The sequence below is a fragment of the Salvelinus alpinus genome, chromosome 30 (assembly GCF_045679555.1).
Source record: "Salvelinus alpinus chromosome 30, SLU_Salpinus.1, whole genome shotgun sequence".
NCBI classification, from domain to species: Eukaryota; Metazoa; Chordata; class Actinopteri; order Salmoniformes; family Salmonidae; genus Salvelinus; species Salvelinus alpinus.
The window spans coordinates 27,353,032-27,372,415 of record NC_092115.1 but is presented as its reverse complement, the minus strand read 5'-3'; the positions used below and the strand labels follow the sequence as shown (position 1 = coordinate 27,372,415).

The following is a 19,384-nucleotide window of genomic DNA, read 5'->3' as shown; positions in this document are numbered from 1 at the left end:
CCCGGTCGAGTCCAGATGGACCCCAAGAAGGTAGGGGCGGTAGCGGATTGGCCCACCCCCAAGTCCGTTAAGGAAGTTCAGCGTTTCCTGGGCTTCACCAACTTTTACCGCAAGTTCATCAAGAACTTCAGCTCGGTGGCAGCCCCTCTCTCAGCTGTAACCAAGGGTGGCAACACAAGGTTTCTGTGGGGAAGAGAAGCTGAGACGGCCTTCCAAGGACTCAAGCAGCGCATCCTCTCTGCTCCCATCCTGACACTACCAACGGCGGATGAACCTTTTGTGGTGGAGGTAGACGCATCAGAGGTTGGGGTTGGAGCTGTCCTGTCTCAGAGGGGTGAAGACAAGAAGCTTCATCCTTGCGCCTTCTTCTCTCACCGGCTTACCCCGGCCGAGAGGAATTACGATGTGGGGGATCGTGAACTCCTAGCGGTTAAGATGGCATTGAAGGAATGGAGACACTGGCTCGAGGGGGCTTCTCAACCGTTTCAAGTGCTTACGGACCACAAAAATCTGGAGTATATCCAGCAGGCGAAGCGGTTGAACTCCAGACAAGCTCGATGGTCTCTTTTCTTCAGCTGATTTCAGTTTATCCTCACCTATAGACCCGGGTCGAAGAATCTCAAACCGGACGCCTTGTCACGAATCTACTCTCCTGCCATTCGAGAAGATACTGACATGACTGTCCTTCCGGCCGCTAAGATCGTGGCTCCGATCTCGTGGCAAGTGGAGGATACCGTGAAACAAGCTCAAGCCATCGAACCGGGCCCTGGAGGAGGTCCTGCTAATCGGTTGTTTGTTCCCAAGGCAGCAAGGTCCCAAGTCCTTCTGTGGGGGCACTCCTCTCGCCTCACCTGTCACCCGGGCGTAGGTCGCACCTTGGAGTTCATCCAGCGTAAGTTCTGGTGGCCCACCATAAAAGAAGACGTTGCCACTTTCGTCAAGGCCTGTTCCGTGTGCTGCCAGGGCAAATCTTCTCACCTCCGCCCTCAAGGACTCCTTCACCCTTTATCTATTCCCCACCGACCCTGGTCCCATATCTCGTTGGACTTTATTACTGGCCTTCCTCCGTCCCATGGTAATACTACGATCCTAGTCATCATCGACAGGTTTTCTAAGGCGGCCAGGTTTGTTCCCTTGACCAAATTACCTTCTGCCAAGGAAACAGCTGAGTTGGTGATTAACCATGTGTTCCGAGTCTTTGGGATTCCGCAAGATATGGTTTCCGACAGAGGTCCCCAGTTCGCCTCAAGGTTTTGGAAGGCCTTCTGCCAACTCATAGGGGCCACGGCCAGTTTATCTTCAGGGTACCATCCGGAGTCCAATGGCCAAACTGAGAGGATGAATCAGGAGCTGGAAACCACCCTCAGATGCATGGTTTCCAACAACCCGTCCACATGGTCATCCTTCATTGTTTGGGCCGAGTACGCGCACAACACCTTGTGCTCCTCCTCCACTGGTATATCCCCGCATGAGTGTCAGTTTGGCTATGCGCCTCTATTGTTCCCGGACCAGGAGGCAGAAGTCAGAGTGCCTTCAGCCTCGAGGTTCATCAGACGCTGTCGGCTTACGTGGAAGAAGGCACGTCTTAATCTTCTGCGTTCCTCTCAGCAGTACCAACGACAAGCCAACAGACGTCGCCGTCCCGGTCCTACCCTGTACCCCGGCCAGAGAGTTTGGCTCTCAACTAAGAACTTACCACTACGGGTGGAGTCTCGCAAGCTGTCCCAGAGGTTCATCGGTCCCTTTAAGATTGCCAGGAGAGTCAATCCCGTTACTTTTCGCCTGCACTTACCCAGATCCCTTAAGATCAATCCAACATTTTACATTTCTTTATTAAAACCTGTTGTTTTTTCTCCCCTTATCCCGGCAGGCAGACCTCCCCCTCCGCCCCGTGTCATCGGTGGCCAGTCGGCTTATACCGTCCACCGGATACTGGATTCCCGCCGGGTGCAGCGGTCCTGGCAGTATCTGGTGGACTGGGAAGGCTACGGTCCCGAGGAGCGCTCCTGGGTTCCTGCCAAGGACATACTGGACCCTGACCTCATTCGTCAGTTCAGGACCCTCCACCCTGAGAAGGCTGGTAGGAACGTCAGGAGCCGTTCCTAGGAGGGGGATTCTGTCAGGTTTTGGCCAAGACTGTTCGGGTTTTGGTCACTAGATGTCCCCATTGCACCTTTTTTGTACCTTTTGTTTTTCTTGCTCTAATTATTGTTTGCACCTGTAGGTCATTCCCTTGTTAGTATTTAAACCCTGTGTGTTCCTTGCTCAGTGTTTGTAAGTTAGCACCCAGCCCCAGCCCAAGCCTTGTTTTATACAGATATTTCTCTTGTTGGATTTTCCAGAGGTTCTCTGGTTTAGTTCTTGTGTATTATTTGAGTAGTCTTTTGAGGTTTGTTTTTTCCCTGCTGTTTTTTGCCACTTTGTGGAGTTTCTTTTGTATTTTGGAGGATTTCCATTTTGTGCCTCTTGGCTTTATTTTTGGACATTGTGGATTTAGTTTCTTTGCCTGAAGATTTTGTTCTTTAATTAAACCACCATCTCTAGTACTGCTGTGTCTGCCTCATCTTCTGGGTTCTGACGATTATTAGTGACTGTTTCTCGCACCGGGTCCTGACAATACTCACAAAAAGCCTATTTCTCTCAAATTGTGTGCACAAATTAGTTTACATCCCTGTTAGTGAGCATGTTTCCTTTGCCTAGATAATTCATCCACTTGACAGGTGTGGCATATAAAGAAGCTGATCATTACACAGGTGCACTTTGTGCCGGGGACAATAAAAATCCACTCTAAAATGTGCAGTTTTGTCACATAACACAATATCACAGATGTCTCAAGTTTTGAGGGAGCGTGCAATTGGCATGCTGACTGCAGGAATGCTCTCCAGAGCTGTTGCCAGAAAATGTAATGTTCATTTCTCTACCATAAGCCTCCTCCAATGTTGTTTTAGAAAATTTGTCAGGACGTCCAACCGGCCACACAACGGCAGACCACATGTAACCATTCCAGCCCAGGACCTTCATATCCAGCATTTTCACCTACGAGATTGTCTGTGGGTTTGCACAAGCCAAGATTTTCTGCACAAACTGTCAGAAATCGTCTCAGGGAAGCTCATCTGCATGCTCGTCGTCCTCACCAGGGTTTTGACTTGACTGCAGTTCGACGTCAAAACCAACTGGTCAAATGCTCACCTTCGATGGCCACTGGCACGCTAGGGAAGTGTGCTCTTCACGGATGAATCCTGGTTTCAACTGTACCGGGCAGATTGCAGACAATGTGTATGGTGTCATGTGGGTGACATCAGCAATATCAACGTTTTGAACAGAATGCCCCATGGTGGCGGTGAGGTTATGGTATGGGCAGGCATAAGCTACGGACAATGAACACAATTGCATTTTATCGATGACAATTTCAATGCACAGAGATATCGTGACGAGATCTCGAGGCCTATGGTTGTGCTATTCATCCGCCGCCTTAACCTCATGTTTCAGCATGATAATACACAGCCTCATGTCATGTCACAAGGATCTGTACACAATTCCTAGAAGCTTAAAATGTTCCAGTTCTTCCATGGCCTGCATTCTCACCAGACATGTCACCCATTGAGCATGTTTGAGATGCTCTGGATTGAAGTGTACGACAGCGTGTTCCAGTTACTGCCATTATCCAGCAACTTCGCACAGCCATTGAAGAGGAGTGGGACAACATTCCACAGGCCACAATCAACAGCCTGATCAACCTTATGCAAAAGGATGTGTCGCGCTGCATGAGGCAAATAGTGGTCACACCAGATACTGACTGATTTTCTGATCCACGCCACTACCTTTTTTTTTAAGGTATCTGTGACAAACATATGCATATCTGTATTCTCAGTCATGTGAAATCCATAGATTAGGGCCTAATGCATTTATTTCAATTGACTGATTTCCTTATATGAACTATAACTCCGTAACATTTTGAAATTGTTGCATGTTGCGTTTATATTTTTGTTCAGTGTATTATGAGGAATGTTATTTTGGGATCATCATACAGCTGCTGTAATTCAGGTTCAGTTGAAGTCATATGTAAACTGGGATGTGAGATACTCTCTGTGGACACGTAATGCCTCTGTTCAGTGTTCAGTAAAGCACCCGAGATTGAGGAGGAAGACTGAAGTCGTAGTCAGTGTGGTTAAAGAGGAGAGAGGAGAGCCCAGCTGCAGAGAGAGAGCTTCCTCCCTGTCTCTGTGTAGGTTACGCATACAGTCTGTGCCAAAGCCGCTGGCTTGGAATGTAATTGGTAGGTTGGCTGGTTGCACATGAAATTACAGAAAAAATTATCCAAATCTATGAAGCCCTAGGTGACCAGTTTATTGCACAATCACGACGGCCTCTCACTAAATCAAAACTAGGGACTGCAATATGCTCTTTTGTGAACATATGCATGACAAATAATTAAACGTTTATAGAATCTTACCGTTTCTTTTCAGTGTTTTGAAAAATGTTGTCACACATGATCCTTATTTCAATTTCAGAGGAGGTATATTCAACTTTTTTTCTTCACAAAGTCTATACGATTCAGCACAGTTTCCACTCTCATCTGCGCAATATACCTCCTGACCATTCTCCCACGATAAATCACTATTCGTCAACATCTTATCCTATCTGATGTTCTGTGTTCAGGTGTGCTGTGGAACCTGTCGTCGTGTGATGCTCTGAAGATGCCCATTATCCAGGACGCCCTGGCCGTGCTGACCAACGCTGTCATCATCCCCCACTCGGGCTGGGACACCTCGCCCCATCAGGAGGACCGCAAGCTGCACTTGCACTCCTCCCAGGTGCTCCGCAATGCCACTGGCTGCCTCAGGTCAGTACTGTTACTGGATCCTCGGGTCAATCAATCAATCTATCAAATGTATTTGCTAGCTTTTTACATCAGCAGTTGTCACTAAGTCCTTTACAGTTACCCATCATAGACCCCAAAGCAAAGCAGGAGTGAAAGCAAAGTGGCAGGGTCAGAGGTTAAAGTTCACAAGTCATGACAGCGTATGTTAACTCTGAGTTTACATGCAATGGGTGGTAAGGTCTCTTCTGGGGACTTGAACTCTTCTTCTCTGGGTAGATTTTACTGAGAGCAGTCGGCTTCTCGTAGGTCAATATCTTCCTGCTTTGTCGATCCCTAGCTTGTTCCTTTGTGTTGGTAATGCAGTATGTAACACATTGCTCTTTCACACATGAATACTTTGGAAGCTTTGTTCTCATTGTGAATATTGACTTGACGAATGAGGGTTATTGATCAAGGAAGTTTTATCACAGACAATGAATGCCACAAGTGTTAGACTGATTATGTGAACCCATGTATCATGTTTCTAATTACCCACATTATGAGGGATGTTGTGTGAAAACGCCATGTCAGCACTCTTTGAGGCTTAAAGATGCCTGCTCTGCATTAAAGCATCCTATAGTTCTGGAATATTGTCAAAGGGCTTTCTGGTTATAGCGCTGGCATCGGAAGACAATTGGCTGTGTGTCAAGTGTTTCAACTCTTGATATCTGGGCCCGCGTCCCCTGCGTGCCAGCAGGAGAAGCGTCTGTGAAGGAGAATAATGAGATCTTAGCTAATACATTGCCTGTCTGCTCATTCTGGGGTTATTCATTTTAGCTACAGTGCATTACCCTCTCTGTGCAATATGTCACCGCTTCTCTGTTGTGGTATTACCTGCTAATAGTTGATGGAAAGAAAACAAAGGCTTGGGGTCTATTTTAATATGCACACATTACCATGTCAAAGCAGGAAGTGATTAATGGAAGGGAGGTCGGGCTTTGTGGGGACATGTCCCATTCCCATTGGCACCCAGACAGGTAGTCCTCTGCAGCACAACCAATCAGCAGTGCAGCAGCGTGAAGTGGGATGAATCCCGCTGTAAGTGAAATGTGCTGAGTCTTAATGTCTGCCTGTGATGAGGGATGGCTGACTTTACAGTAAATCCCTGAGCTGAGCAGGCTAATTCATCTGTTTCATGGGTCGTTAAGGAACAGAACAGAACAGGGGCTTTGATTGAATGTTTAATGTGCGGGACCAAGATGCCTTGCCACCTGCCGCCTTATCACACATTTGTCCCTCATCATGTGACATTCACTCTGGCAGAACAGAATCACCATGGCTGACAGGGGGCAACGCAGCACACTAGTTGACTTTCATTCTTCACAGGATGCCTCTCTGCCAGGCATCAACTGCTGTGTAATGGGAGAAAGTCTGCCAATATGACCATGGCCCTGACTGATCAGCAAGATAACATACTCACCATCTCTATCTATCACACCCATGCTCACAAAAGAGTCAACAAACCTATGTTCCCTTTTTTGTATAATTTCCTTTCATCTCTGGGGTCAGCTGTTGCGTCTGGTCTACCCTGGGGGGGGGGGGGTCAGTGGACAGTGACTGCTGTTTGTGTTGGAACGACCTGATAAAGGACCCCGTATCTCACCTCCTAGACCCCGTCTCTCCCCTCTAAACTCAATGATCATTGGAAGAAAAGAAAAAAACGTAACAGAACAGATACACATAGATTAGATTGATCAATGGCCTGCTTTGTTAATCAGGCCCATTTCAAAGTGCTGGAGGTGCTGACGGGGTCACAAACAGGCCATCAATAATCTCCCTGTCTTTTGGCCCCAAACTCCACCAGCAGGCACTCTTAGATAATGGCCATGGTGTCCATCTAGAGGCCTCCTTTAAGACAAGCCTGTCTGCATCATTACAGACTCTTAGTGACCTGACATTTAAAGGGCAGCAGTGAGGAGCTCTTTAGGACAGAGACTGTGTCCCAAATGGCACCCTATTCCCTTGTCAAAAAGCGGGACACTATATAGGTAGTATGGGCTGAAATGGGGCTGATGGGCCAGTCTTGTCATGGAGTCAAACTATACTATCGTTAACACCATTTAGCTATAGCCTACATTCATTCATGTATTCATGTTTATGTATCCTTATTTTACCATGTAGGTTGACTGAGAACATATTCTCTTTTACAGCAGCGACCTTGGGAAGTTACAGGGGGGAGGAGATGGGATAAATGAGCCAATTGGAAGCTGGGGATGATTAGGTGGCCATGATGGTATGAGAGGCAGATTGGGAATTTAACCAGGACACCGGAGTTAATATCTCTACTCTTACGTAGATATCTCTACTCTTAATATCTCTACTCTTACGAAGTGCAATGGGCTCTTTAGTGACCACAGAGAGTCAGGACACCCGTTTTAACTTCCCATCCGAAAGACCGATTTTGAGCAATTATGACAACAGTAAGTGAAGATGTATAAATTTAGGCCTGAAATTAAACTGAACTACCTGTAGCTACAGTACAATATTACAGGGATACAGTGCTGAAGAGAAATGTGTCTGTTGTTGCAGGAATGTGAGCTCGGCGGGGGAGGAGGCTCGCAGGAGGATGAGAGAGTGCGAGGGCCTCACTGACGCTCTGCTCTACGTGATCCAGACCGCCTTGGGCAGCAGCGAGATCGATAGCAAGGTTTGACTTTGTGTTTCCTTTCATCTCCCATAAAGAATACAATTTTAACATGACGCTGAGGGAATGACAGACCTGGGCGACCCATCATTACAAAACACTCACACTCACTCACACACACCACAACTATCAAAAGTTGCTGAGAGCTTCGGTGACACCTAGATGAAACGAAGACATAACGCCCAGCATAGACCCCAGACAGTTTGGAAGCAGACCAGAAATATAATCTATCCACACACTTGTTAGCTTCCTGGACTGTTTATAAGTGTATAAGCAATCAGACATCCTATCCACCATAACCACCCTCATCACAACTGACTTCTCCAAGGCCTTTGACAAAATCGTACACACCATCACTATTTAATGACTAAACCAATTGGGTGTCAGACCTTCCCTCACACCATGGCTCTGCAGTTTTGTGACCGGCCACAAACAACAGGTACGCTACCAAGACAGCCTCTCAGACTGGCAGGAACTGATGGGAGGTGTTCCTCAAGGAACTCTTCTGGGCCCTCTCATCTTCCTTCTGGTCACAGAAAGTGCAGCCCGTGATTTTGACAATAGGTGGAAATATGTGGACGATCTAAATCTGGTCCACACGTGTACAACAGGAAACATCAGCACAGCACAGCCCCTGAACAACTTCGACACATGGGTACATGCAAGCAGAATATCACTGAACCCTGCCAAGTGCAAAATCCTATCAGTGACCTTCACAAGAAATCCACCTGTCCCATGCCGTCTCTGGAATGAGTGCCAGGATCTCAAAGTGTGTGATAGTGTGAAGACTTTAGGGTTAATGGTACAGAAGGACTTACAATGGAGCAAGTAGGTTGCTACAATGGTAATCAAGAGCAACAGAATAATTTTTCTCTTTCGCCGCCTTAAAAGGTTCCAAGTGTCGTAGGAAGACCTGGTTAGCATTTACACCGGCTACATACGTCCCACCCTGGAGTATGCCACTCCTGCGTGGCACAGCTCACTGACCCAGGACCATTCTGATGACCTGGAGCGTATTCAGCAGAGAGCATGCCTCACCATCCTCGGAGGATACTCCAGTTATACTGAGGCACTTCAGACCCTGTCCCTACCCCGGCTTCATGAAAGACAGACAGCTCTGACTTCACTGTCAGCCTCCTAAACTCTCATTTCAGAGACTGGCTACCCCCTGACCAAATCACAGTAACCCGCAGCCTAAACAAACTGACTATGCTAAAGTCTAGAACTGAATGGTACATGAGGTCACCAATCCCATATTTCTGCTCATTGATTAATGAGTCACTTTAAGACCACAGGACATTATCGATGTACATTTTCTTTTACTCGTATTTTTGTATTTTCTTGCTCTTATCGATTAATATGTTGTATGTTAATGGGATTCAGTTTGTATTGACTGCTATATGAGTAAAATAAAACTAGAAAAACACGTTGTGGACCTGGATCGGTGTGTCCTGAAGGTTGCCTCCCTGACTCTCTCCACCTACTCATCCCCTGTAAATGACCTTCTTTATCAGGATTTAGTTGCTTAACACCTCTCCTGTCCTTGCTGGTGCACTGCATAGAGAGATAGGGAGAATCTACTGTGCAGTCTGGCTAGCAAAGATCATCAACAGCTCTGATTACACTGGTCATTTCCCAAAAGCCAATACCAGATGTCCAATTTCCTGCGAATGAATTCCTCAGAGTCTATGGAGTTAATGTTTTGAAATGTATTATTTAGGATAATACAAACAGCGCCTGTTTATATTATGTTGAGATTATATCCTTTATACGTACTAGTCAATGTTCAACTATTGGACGGATTCAATCACAGGTCAGGCATGGAGAAATTGACACACTCAGTCAATGTCAGATTCTGTGTGGTTCAAGGTCACCTGTTTATGGCTTGTAAAAAAAAAAAGGACAAGATACTCCGTACGTACAGTACATGATAACCTCGAGCAGTGCAACGCACACACTACATTATCCCGATGTCAAGCAATAACAATGACAAACTGTTCTTCCCTAATAAAATACCTTCCCGATCTGCCCTCTCTGCTACAGTCATAAAGATACAGTAGGTTATGGTACCGTAAAGCTCCTCTGATTGTACCACTACGTACACGCTCTAAATGAGTTCCCTATTTTGTTTGGTTTCCGAGGGCCTTTGTTATGTCTGGACTACTTTCTGCCAACCAGTTTGAAGGAGATCTGGTCAGCCCTAATCCCACTCAAAATCCTTTACAAGACCAAAGTCACCCCACTACATTATTTTCTGCCTCAATGATCACTACAATGGGATTAGCACTACTGTAATGCTCTGGCCTGGATCCAGCACAGCAATCTAACCAGTACAATGAGTTAGTCATACATTAGGAACAGATGCACTTGACTTTACTATACCAATCGCATTTGCAATTTACAGACTGGTCAATTAATGTACCAATCGTCTTTACTTACTGGTCGCCTTTAAATACTAGTTACAGAGCTATTCTTTAATTATTGCACTGTTAATTGTATTATTGAAGGGTTGCCATCTGCTTTGTTTAGCTGTTGGCATTCTGTAAGATGTCATTAAGTAAAAGTGTCAACATACATACATTAAGCAATGGAGCCATGGCCTATTGCATTGGTTGTGCTGTCTATTCGAAAGCAAACAGCAACAGACAGATATTTGACTTATGCATTTGCCCCAGTTTATAGCATCCTTATAGCATCCTGTCCACTTACATTGGAGGAAATTAACAGTCATCACCTTTAACTGTATTTATCACTACATGGCCGACATGCATACATCTCATGGCACGCCTCAAATTAAAATACTGCTCATCTCTTGATCTCTCTCTCTCTTTCTTTCTCTCTCTCTCCCTCTCTCTCTCTCTTTTTGTCTCTCTCTTCCTCTCCCCCTCTCTCCTTTCCCCCACTCCCTCCCTCTATCTTTCGTCATCTCCCTCTTTTGTCCTTGCAGACCATTGAAAACTGTGTGTGCATTTTGAGGAACCTCTCATATCGACTAGCTGCAGAGACATCTCAGGGACAGCAGATAGGCACAGACGAGCTTGACGGATTGCTTTGTGGCGATGCCAACGGCAAGGATGCCGAGAGCTCTGGTTGCTGGGGGAAGAAGAAGAAGAAAAAGAAGGCCCATGATCAGGTGGGTTCCTCTCCACTGCAGCTGTTAGCAATTAGCCAGCATGTTACAGCAGTGGTGCTGGAAGCCCGGCTAGGGAGGGGGGTCTACATCTCATGGATAATTACACATTTACTGGGTTTAGTTCTGAAAGAGGGTCTTCTGGTTTCTTCTGGCTTCTGCTGCCAAGCCTGGGAAAATAAACTGGCAAAGTCAAGGTTGGATTATTATCTAACTGAGTTGGATTATGCTATTCAGTGGGATTGAAATGTCGGTACAAATAATCTAATCTGGCATACATTAGATGCTCATGCAGTTGGTAAGGTGTGGATGATTTAGTATGTGAGATATGCCACATGGATGTTATGTTGCTGGATGCTCATTCTTAATAATGTTTATCTTGTAAGTAAATAATTCAGAAAGCAGTGCGTGACTCACTTGTCACTCAAGTCTCAACCATATTAAGTGTTTTCAATATTTTCATTGTTCTTTGATAATTAAAGACAACTGCCCCTGAAAACCAACTTCTCATTTAGAAAACAGCCTATGTGGCATCGATATGAGTCAGAAACATTTATTCTACTGTGGAAATTACTACAAAGTGTAAATAGGATAATTTTGGTCATAAAGTCAGTCTTGTGGTCGTGACTGCATCACAACGTAAATTAAGGTTTGGTTTGTTTTAATCCTGCCCACATGCCGACAGCTGGCAGCACACAAGTGATCATACATTTCGGAGTGCAGCTGCACACGACCCGATCGTAATGCCTGTGTTAAATGTGGGTTGACTTTGGTTATCCCTTTGGGCCCAGTTGGGGACCATCGGTAAATTACACAAAGTACATGGAACAATATGTTGACATTTTTTTTATTTTTTTATTCTTAAAAAAAAAAAATTATCCCCTTTTCTCCCCAATTTTCGTGGTATCCAATCGCTAGTAATTACTATCTTGTCTCATCGCTACAACTCCCGTACGGGCTCGGGAGAGACGAAGGTCGAAAGTCATGCGTCCTCCGAAGCACAACCCAACCAAGCCGCACTGCTTCTTAACACAGCGCGCCTCCAACCCGGAAGCCAGCCGCACCAATGTGTCGGAGGAAACACCGTGCACCCGCCCCCCTCGGTTAGCGCGCACTGCGCCCGGCCCGCCACAGGAGTCGCTGGAGCGCGATGAGACAAGGATATCCCTACCGGCCAAACCCTCCCTAACCCGGACGACGCTAAGCCAATTGTGCGTCGCCCCACGGACCTCCCGGTCGCGGCCGGCTGCGACAGAGCCTGGGCGCGAACCCAGACTCTGGTGGCGCAGCATAGCACTGCGATGCAGTGCTCTAGACCACTGCGCCACCCGGGAGGCCAATATGTTGACATTTCAATGACTTGAAAACCTCAAACCAAACTATAAATTGTATAAATTAATATACACATATTAAAAGCATTTAATGGGAACTTAAAGGTGTGCAACATGAAAATATTGTCTCATTTACATTGTGTAATTTATTGACAGTCCCTAACAAACCCCGGAGAAAGGCTATCCAAAGTCAAACCAATTTTGCTGCAGTCGCACACCAGCCGGCTGAAGCTAATTGACTAAATAATTTGGCTAACTCTTTACACCTGCGAACACACACGAGACACTCACATCAAACCACACCCTAAACCATCTCACGTTTGAAATCAGTTATGATTCCATGACTAGCATTTCTTAATCAACCAAATCTAAAACAAGGCTAAATCAGGTAGTGCAGTCCCCCTTTAAGCAATTTTTAGTGGCACTGTAACTAAGTGGTGTTGTCACATCTTATGCCTGTAGTATTGATAAGTAGTAATATTCCACCATTCTGTGTCACCCAGTGGGATGGTGTGGGGCCCTTCCCGGACTCAGCTGACCCTCCCAAAGGCATTCAGATGCTGTGGCACCCCACCATCGTCAAGCCCTACCTCACACTCTTGTCTGAGTGCTCCAACCCAGACACCCTGGAGGGGGCAGCCGGGGCCCTGCAGAACTTGGCTGCAGGCAGCTGGAAGGTACAGCACAGTACAGTAAGCTATGGTCTCCATCCTCAGAGCTGCTCCAGCGGCAGCCATTTTCTTTTCACACTGTCATTGTCAAACTGTCAAAAAGAACTTGCCTTAGACATTGGTTGCTCTTAGCTCACTGCAACATTAAGAAAGCGTGAGGTACTACTGGAGAAATGCTATATTGGGCAGTGTTCGGGGGGTATACTATTCCGGTTGTTGTCCCATATATAGAGCATAATGATGTGTGTTTTTATATGATGAAGTGTGACTCTGTCTTCTCTTTCTCCTCTCCTTTCTCCAGTGGTCTGTGTATATCCGTGCGGCAGTGAGGAAAGAGAAGGGTCTGCCCATCCTAGTGGAGCTGCTGAGGATCGACAACGACAGGGTGGTGTGTGCCGTGGCCACAGCTTTAAGAAACATGGCCTTAGACGTCAGAAACAAAGAACTCATCGGTAAGTGTAGTTGTCAGTGAATCAATATTGTACATTCATACATTCTACATGTATGTTTGTGTGTGTGTGCATTCGTGCGAGTATGTAAGCATGCTCATGCATATGCGTTTATATACAGTGCATTCGGGAAATATTCAGACCCTGTGACTTTTTACACATTTTCTTACATTACAGCCTTGTTCTAAAATGTATTAAATACATGTTTTCTTTATCAAACTACACACAATACCCCATAATGACAAAGCGAAAACAGGTTTTTAGAAATGTTTGCAAATGTGTGTATATATATATATATATTTTTTTTAAATACCTTATTTACTTAAGTATTCAGACCCTTTGCTATGAGACTCGAAATTGAGCTCAGGTACATCCTGTTTCCATTGATCCGTTGACAGTGCAGTTGTCAGAGCAAAAACCAAGCCATGAGGTTGAAGGAATTGTCCATAGAGCTCAGAGACAGGATTGTGTCAAGGCACAGATCTGGGGATGGGTACCAAAAAATGTCTGCAGTATTGAAGGTCCCCAAGAACACAGTGGCCTCCATCAATCTTAAATGGAAGAAGTTTGGAACCACCAAGACTCTTCCTAGAGCTGGCTGCCCGGCCAAACTGCGCAATCGGGGGAGAAGGGCCTTGATCAGGGAGGTGACCAAGAACCCGATGGTCAGTCTGACATGGCTCCAGAGTTCCTCTGTGGAGATGGGAGATTCTTCCAGAAGAACAGCCATCTCTGCAGCACTCCACCAATCAGGCCTTTATGGTAGAGTGGCCTGGCGGAGGCCAATCCTCAGGAGAAAGCACATGACAGCCCGCTTGGAGTTTTGAGAGAAACAAGATTCTTTGGTCTGATGAAACCAAGAACTCTTTAGCCTGAATGCCAAGCGTCACGTCTGGAGGAAACCTGGCACCAAACCTACGGTGAAGCATGGTGGTGGCAGGGACAGGGATACTAGTCAGGATCGAGAGAATGATGAACAGAGCAAAGTACAGAGATCCTTGATGAAAACCTGCTCCAGAGTGCACAGGAACTCAAACTGGGGCGAAGGTTCACCTTCCAGCAGGACAACGACCCTAAGCACACAGCCAAGACAACGCAGGAGTGGCTTCGGAACAATTCTCTGAATGTCCTTGAGTGGCGCAGCCAGAGCCCGGACTTGAAACCGATCGAACACCTCTGGAGAGACTGTGCTGTGCAGCGACGCCCCATCCAACCTGACAGAGCTTGATAGGATCTGCAGAGAAGAATGGGATAAATTCCCCAAATACGGGTGTGCCAAGCTTGTAGCGTCAAACCCAAGAAGACTCGATGCTGTAATCACTGCCAAAGGTGCTTCAACAAAGTACTGAGTAAAGGGTCTGAATAGGTATGTAAATGTGATATTTTAATGTTTTTATTTATTATAAATTTGCAAACATTTCTAAAAACCTGTTTTGCTTTGTCATTATGGGCTATTGTGTTAAGATTGATGAGGGAAAAAAAGATTTGCTCCATTTCAGAAGAGGGCCGTAACTTAACAAAATGTGGGAAAAGTCAAGGGGTCTGATTACTTTCCGATTTCTGATTACAATGTGTGCACTTCTCTGCAGCAAACTATACTAGCCTATTTCTCTACTAAGATGGGTGTGCACTGCAGAGCTCTCTTTGTGGACTGTGTTCACATGGTTGAAATTCTCCTCATGACAGCACTAAAAGACTATTGATCTCTCTAATAAACGAGATGTTCTGTTGGACCTCGGCATCTCCATAGCAACTGCTCTTGCCGTCTCAGGCTGGTGCTCTGTGCTAAGTAGATGTGTGTATCATGTCATAGAGCCGCAGGCCTTCGGACTCCCAACTCTGTGTTGGTAGAATAAAGGGTAGTAACCCACAATTATCTGTTTACATGCTTAAGTCATGTTAAGACAAATTTATGTCTGGCTAAATCTGACGCTACTGATAGCCATGTAAAGGGGGATTTCGTTATTGGCGTTTCATTGACATTATAGCCACTATTACACACAGCATATATAAAGTGTGTATTACGTGTAACTTGGACAATTACCTTTGTGATAATCATCAGCTCAAATTATTTTCACCCTCTTTGTTAATCTACATTACAAACAGTGATGTAGTTGTTAAAAAATAGGTAGGTAAACTCACTGTTTGCGGTGAATAAAGTAACACGCTATATACTTTCAACCGTCACGCAAAATCCAGAAGGGCTCCCGAGTGGCGCAGCGGTCTAAGGCACTCCATCTCAGTGCAAGAGGCATCACTACAGTCCCTGGTTCGAATCCAGGCTGTATCACATCCGGCCATGATTGGGAGTCCCATAAGGCGTCGCACAATCGTCCCAGCGTCGTCTGGGTTTGGCCGGGGTAGGCTGTCATTGTAAATATGAGTTTGTTCTTAACTGACTTGCATAGTTAAATAAAGGTTCAATATAAAAAAGGTGCATAAACTGCATTTACTTGCGTTTATCCTCCACTACACCACTGATTACAAACACATGTTGTGTTGTTTCTAATGCTTTGAAGACTATACTATGACTATACTATGAATCACACAAAGCGATTGTGCATTGGCAAGACATTCTCAGTCGTTCTCATTCCCAGGCCTCCCTTTAAAACGTAAGTGTTTTCTATGAAAATGCCATTACCTGGGAGGTGTCAAGGGGTTTGATATTTCCATCCCAGCTACAAATGTTGTGTCCTCAGGCCTACAGTAGAGTATGAGTGTTTAGCGGGGTATTAAAAAGCCCCATTGAGCAGAAGATGGATGTATTAAGCCCTCGTCACATAGCTGTAAATGTCAGGCTGGGAGTTTGAGGCTGTATTGTGAATTATTAAAAGCACTGCTCCATGAATTTCTCTCTCAATTTCTCTCTCAATTTCTCTCGCACCTTTCACCTTTCACATGCTGATACACATCCTTCCTTTCTCTCTCTTCCTCTATTATTCTCTCTATCCTTTTCTTATGCCCTAGTTTTCTTGTTTTTGACTAAAATCCATATGGATTGTATTATATATTCTTAAGCATCATTCCCATACGTATATCCTTTGTCTTCTTTATTCTTCTTCAAGTGGATGCCTCAGTGTGAAGTGCCGTATTTATTGTTTTCCTGTCAAGTCAAGAAATCCTCTTTAGCTCAATCGCTCACTGCTCATGGGGGACATAGCCTTTATAGGACAAGGGGCTTGTACACGTCTCTGACCTTGAAGGCTCTCCTGCTGTCCACTGAGTAGTGACAAGGTTAGATAATGTGAAGTATAGTAAATACTGCTTGTCTTTATCAGTTTCTGTTATATTGGCCATTTGCTACCATTTCCCCTCTGTTGCTGTTGTGAATATGAAGGTATACAAACAGAACACTGCGTCGTGGAGAACATGCGTATGTATTTATAGAAGAATATTGTTTTTCTGCGTCCATGGTTCTAATCTGTTCCCTAATAGCACATACAGTACCAGTCAAAAGTTTGGACACACCTACTTATTCAAGGGTTTTTCTTAATTTTTACTGTTTTCTACATTGTAGAATAATAGTGAAGACATCAACACTCTTAAATAACACATGGAATCATGTAGTAAGCAAAAAAGTGTTAAACAAATCTAAATATATTTTAGATTCTTCAAAATTCAAAAGGCACTCGCACATCTGAGCAATCTTTTTTGCAGGTACATGGTAATAGTTGAACAAGATGAAGGAAAAAGGAAACCGCACACTGCTCTTGATAGTATCACTGATCTTTAATAAGCTTACGTATCGGCCTCACGGCCTTCGTCAGAGCTTTTGTGAGTTAAAAAAACGTAGATTCTTCAAAATAGCCACCCTTTGTCTTAACAGCTTTGCACACTCTTGGCATTCTCTCAACCAGCTTCATGAGGAATGTTTTTCCAGCAGTTTTGGAGTTCCCACTTAATGCTGAGCACTAGTTGGCTGCTTTTCCTTCACTCTGCGGTCCAACTCATCCCAAACCATCTCAATCGGGTTGAGGTCGGGTGATTATGGAGGCCAGGTCATCTGATGCAGCACTCCATCACTCTCCTTCTTGGTAAAATAGCTCTTACACAGCATAGACTTGTGTTTTGGGGTCATTGTCCTGTTGAAAAACAAATGACAGTCCCACTAAGCGCAAACCAGATGGGATGTCATATCGCTGCAGAATGCTGTGGTAGCCATGCTGGTTAACTGTGCCTTGAATTCTAAATAAATCACTGACAGTGTCACCAGCAAAGCACCTCCTCCATGCTTCACGGTGGGCACCACACATGCAAATATCATCCGTTCACCTACTCTGCGTCTCACAAAGACACGGTGGTTGGAACCAAAAATCTAAAATTTGGACTCATCAGACCAAAGAACAGATTTCTACCGGTCTAATGTCTATTTCTTGGACCAAGCCAGTCTCTTCTTCTTATTGGTGTCCTTTAGTAGTGGTTTCTTTGCAGCAATTTGACCATGAAGGCCTGATTTCACATAGTCTCCTCTGAACAGTTGATGTTGAGATGTATCTGTTACTTGAACTCTGTGGTGCAATCTGAGGTGCAGTTAAATGCCGATTTTTGAGGCTGGTAACTCTAATGAACTTATCCTCTGCAGCAGAGATAACTTTGGGTCTTCCTTTCCTGTGGCGGTCCTCATGAGAGCCAGTTTCATCATAGCGCTTGATGTTTCTTTGCGACTGCACTTGAAGAAACTTTCAAAGGTCTTGGCATTTTCCAGATTGACTGACCTTCATGTCTTAAAGTAATGATGGACTGTCGTTTCTCTTTGCTTATTTGAGCTGTACTTGTACTTGGCTCAAATGCATTAAGAAGGAAATAAATTCTACAAATTAACTTTTAACAAGGCACATCTGTTAATTGAAATGCATTCCAGGTGACTACCTCATGAAGCTGGTTGAGAGAATGCCAAGAGTGTGCAAAGCTGTCATCGAGGCAAAGGGCGGCTACTTTGAAGAATCTCAAATATAAAATGTATTTTGATTTGTTTAACACTTTTTTGGTTACCACATGATTCCATATGTGTTATTTCATAGTTTTGATGTCTTCACTATTATTCTACAATGTAGAAAATAGTCAATATATAGAAAGACCCTTGAATGAGTAGGTGTGGCCAAACTTTTAAAAGGTTCATATACAGTATAACTAACCATGAGGTTTTTTTCTTTCCACAACAGGCAAGTACGCAATGAGAGACTTGGTCCACCGATTGCCCGGGGGGAACAACAACAACAGCAGTGGTGGGACTGCTGCCAGTGCTATTGGGAAGACCATGTCGGACGACACTATCACGGCTATCTGCTGTGCCCTGCACGAGGTCATCACTAAGAACATGGAGAACACCAAAGCTCTGCGTGATGCTGGAGGCATCGAGAAACTCATCGGCATCGCCAGGAGCAAAGGAGACAAGTAGGTGTCCAGAAGTCATGCTGTCCTCACCCTAATTTGGGAACCCAGAGGAAAAGCTTGCATGCCTGCTGTCCAGCTATTCTACTGTATATAACATTTTAACACACTGTCACAAAAGACTATGTTCACTGACTCTAACCTTCAACCCTAACACCAACACACAGCCCTCCTGCTCAGCTAGTAATTGTATATGGATTGTAGCATTAATGTAACTGCTGATCGGGACACGGAGCTGTAAGTACGTACTACGGTTCTGATCATTTCCCTCTTAATTCACTTCAGTATATTTTTTTAATGATGTTTTCTCTACAACTCACCACTGTAGAGAAATGCCTTTTAAAGGTAGCTAATTGTGGTTTTTATGTTTTCTCGTTTGGGATTTTATGAGCCCAAATTTCCCTTATAAGCTTTTAGTTTGCAACTAGCAGGGTAACTTAATTGAGTGGTGTACCTTGGCTTCCTCTCCAGTTAGTCCGGTGATGCACTTGCCTAATGTTGCCAAGGACAACAGACTCTGTACAACTGTAAGAATATATTGCCTCATAGAGTAGAAATGTATTATCTGGGATAAAGAGAAAAATCATCTTTAAGAGTCTTGACAGAAGAGAAGTGTTGCTATATCTGCAGTGCTATGATGTAATAACTTTTGATTATTCCATATCTCTGGTGGGAATCAGAATGAAGGATGCGTGGTTAATTGAATCACCTCTGGCGCTGACAGTTGTGGCTCATGGAGTTTCTGTGCAGAGATAGAGGATAGGTGCTGTGTGAGAGAGAGCCTCTGATGCTAAACTGATTGGATTTATCTCTGCTAATTGCTTTTTCCATTTGAGATTTGTCTTGTTTTTGTGCAGAAATGACAATGGTGCTAAAGTACAGAGTTACCTTGTTTGCATTTTATGTT

General features: G+C 44.7%; 1 protein-coding gene across 2 annotated transcripts in view; it reads left to right on the top strand.

Moving 5' to 3' along the window:
• The window catches only part of ctnnd2b (catenin (cadherin-associated protein), delta 2b), a 122,478-nt gene that overhangs the window by 95,571 nt on the left and 7,523 nt on the right, over window positions 1–19,384 (top strand). For both annotated transcript variants that reach the window (XM_071377193.1, XM_071377194.1), the window contains 6 exons: window positions 4,660–4,843; window positions 7,391–7,508; window positions 10,453–10,638; window positions 12,470–12,658; window positions 12,939–13,089; window positions 18,249–18,480. In XM_071377193.1, the coding sequence (XP_071233294.1) occupies window positions 4,660–4,843; window positions 7,391–7,508; window positions 10,453–10,638; window positions 12,470–12,658; window positions 12,939–13,089; window positions 18,249–18,480 (1,060 nt within the window). The remainder of the gene's footprint in view (window positions 1–4,659; window positions 4,844–7,390; window positions 7,509–10,452; window positions 10,639–12,469; window positions 12,659–12,938; window positions 13,090–18,248; window positions 18,481–19,384) is intronic.